Genomic DNA, 1,060 nt, shown 5'->3' with positions numbered 1-1,060 from the left:
TTATTCCTCAACTACTGGCCAATTTCCTTTGGGTCTTTGCATAACACTGTCAATAATCAATGCGAATAATTCTTGAACAGAAAAGGTTACATTTTGAAAAAAAATTTTTTGCTGACTTCCGCAAAAAAGCAAGTCTATAGCCCATGAAATTTTGCAATTTTCGAAAAAAACCTTCGGTATTATCTATCGATCAGAAATGATTAGAGAAGAAGTACAACAAACTTATCCCCGTCCTTCCTGGTTGCATAGTTCTCTTGATATCCTGCAAAAAGTGGGATACTTGCCGATTTATTGAGATAAGCGATGCGCCAACATTAGAGGCCCATTTTTCCAGAACAACAGTGCGGTTTCCGATGAAACGTTGCATAGCACTCCCGGTATTCAACTTAAATGTCTGACAATTAAAAGATGGAAATTTGGAAAATTGCTTTACTCCCTTTTCCGCACAACAACCAAGGCTTCATCCGTCAGCGTTTTGAAGGTGCCATTGCGCACGCGTTGTGCTTCATTCAATAATGATTATTAATGCATGCGATCGCTTTATAAATAAATGAAAATTTGCATGAAGTTTCTATTATGCAATCATTATGCAAATGTTTCAATTTTTTAATTGTTTGTTCAATTATTATTTACCGTAATTTTTTCGTTTTTATTTATAATCTTATATTTTATTTAGTCTGTGTTTTTAATATCTGTTTTTGTGCCAATTGTTTTTTCAAAAATAATTCTTAAAACTGCCATTTTTTTGTGGTGAATTTTTGAAAACGTTATAGCATTTTTTAAAATACACTTGTCCTGTTTCCTTGGATTTGTGACATTCTAAGAATAAAGTGACGTATGGTTTATTGTATCGTATTCATCTTAATTTGAACAATGATTTTTTTAATGAAAGAAAAATTATCCAAATCATGATGTCTGTGTGAAATGCATTTTTATCTCCAAATTTCTGACTCGTAGGAATGCTGGAAAACTGCAGTTTGGTCTACTGGTGGTATATGTGAAGTGTTCTGATCATTCATGTATTGTTTATATTTGTAACAAGTTTATGCCTTTGGATAAG

The 1,060-nt window shown here is 32.5% G+C and overlaps 1 protein-coding gene across 1 annotated transcript; it reads right to left on the bottom strand.

The window, feature by feature from the left end:
- Positions 1-818, bottom strand: Tsp_05650 (queuine tRNA-ribosyltransferase). The gene is made up of 4 exons (XM_003371953.1): positions 791-818; positions 454-503; positions 223-394; positions 1-71 (listed from the first exon to the last, which is right to left on the bottom strand). Exons 1-4 carry the CDS (start codon positions 816-818, stop codon positions 1-3), a joined length of 321 nt encoding a protein of 106 aa, XP_003372001.1.
- Positions 819-1,060: the final 242 nt, after the last annotated feature.

Source organism: Trichinella spiralis (assembly GCF_000181795.1).
Source record: "Trichinella spiralis strain ISS 195 chromosome Unknown Scfld9, whole genome shotgun sequence".
In the NCBI taxonomy this organism is placed as follows: domain Eukaryota; kingdom Metazoa; phylum Nematoda; class Enoplea; order Trichinellida; family Trichinellidae; genus Trichinella; species Trichinella spiralis.
Note: the sequence above shows the minus strand (reverse complement) of the source record. Positions and strands in the feature narration are given on the sequence as shown.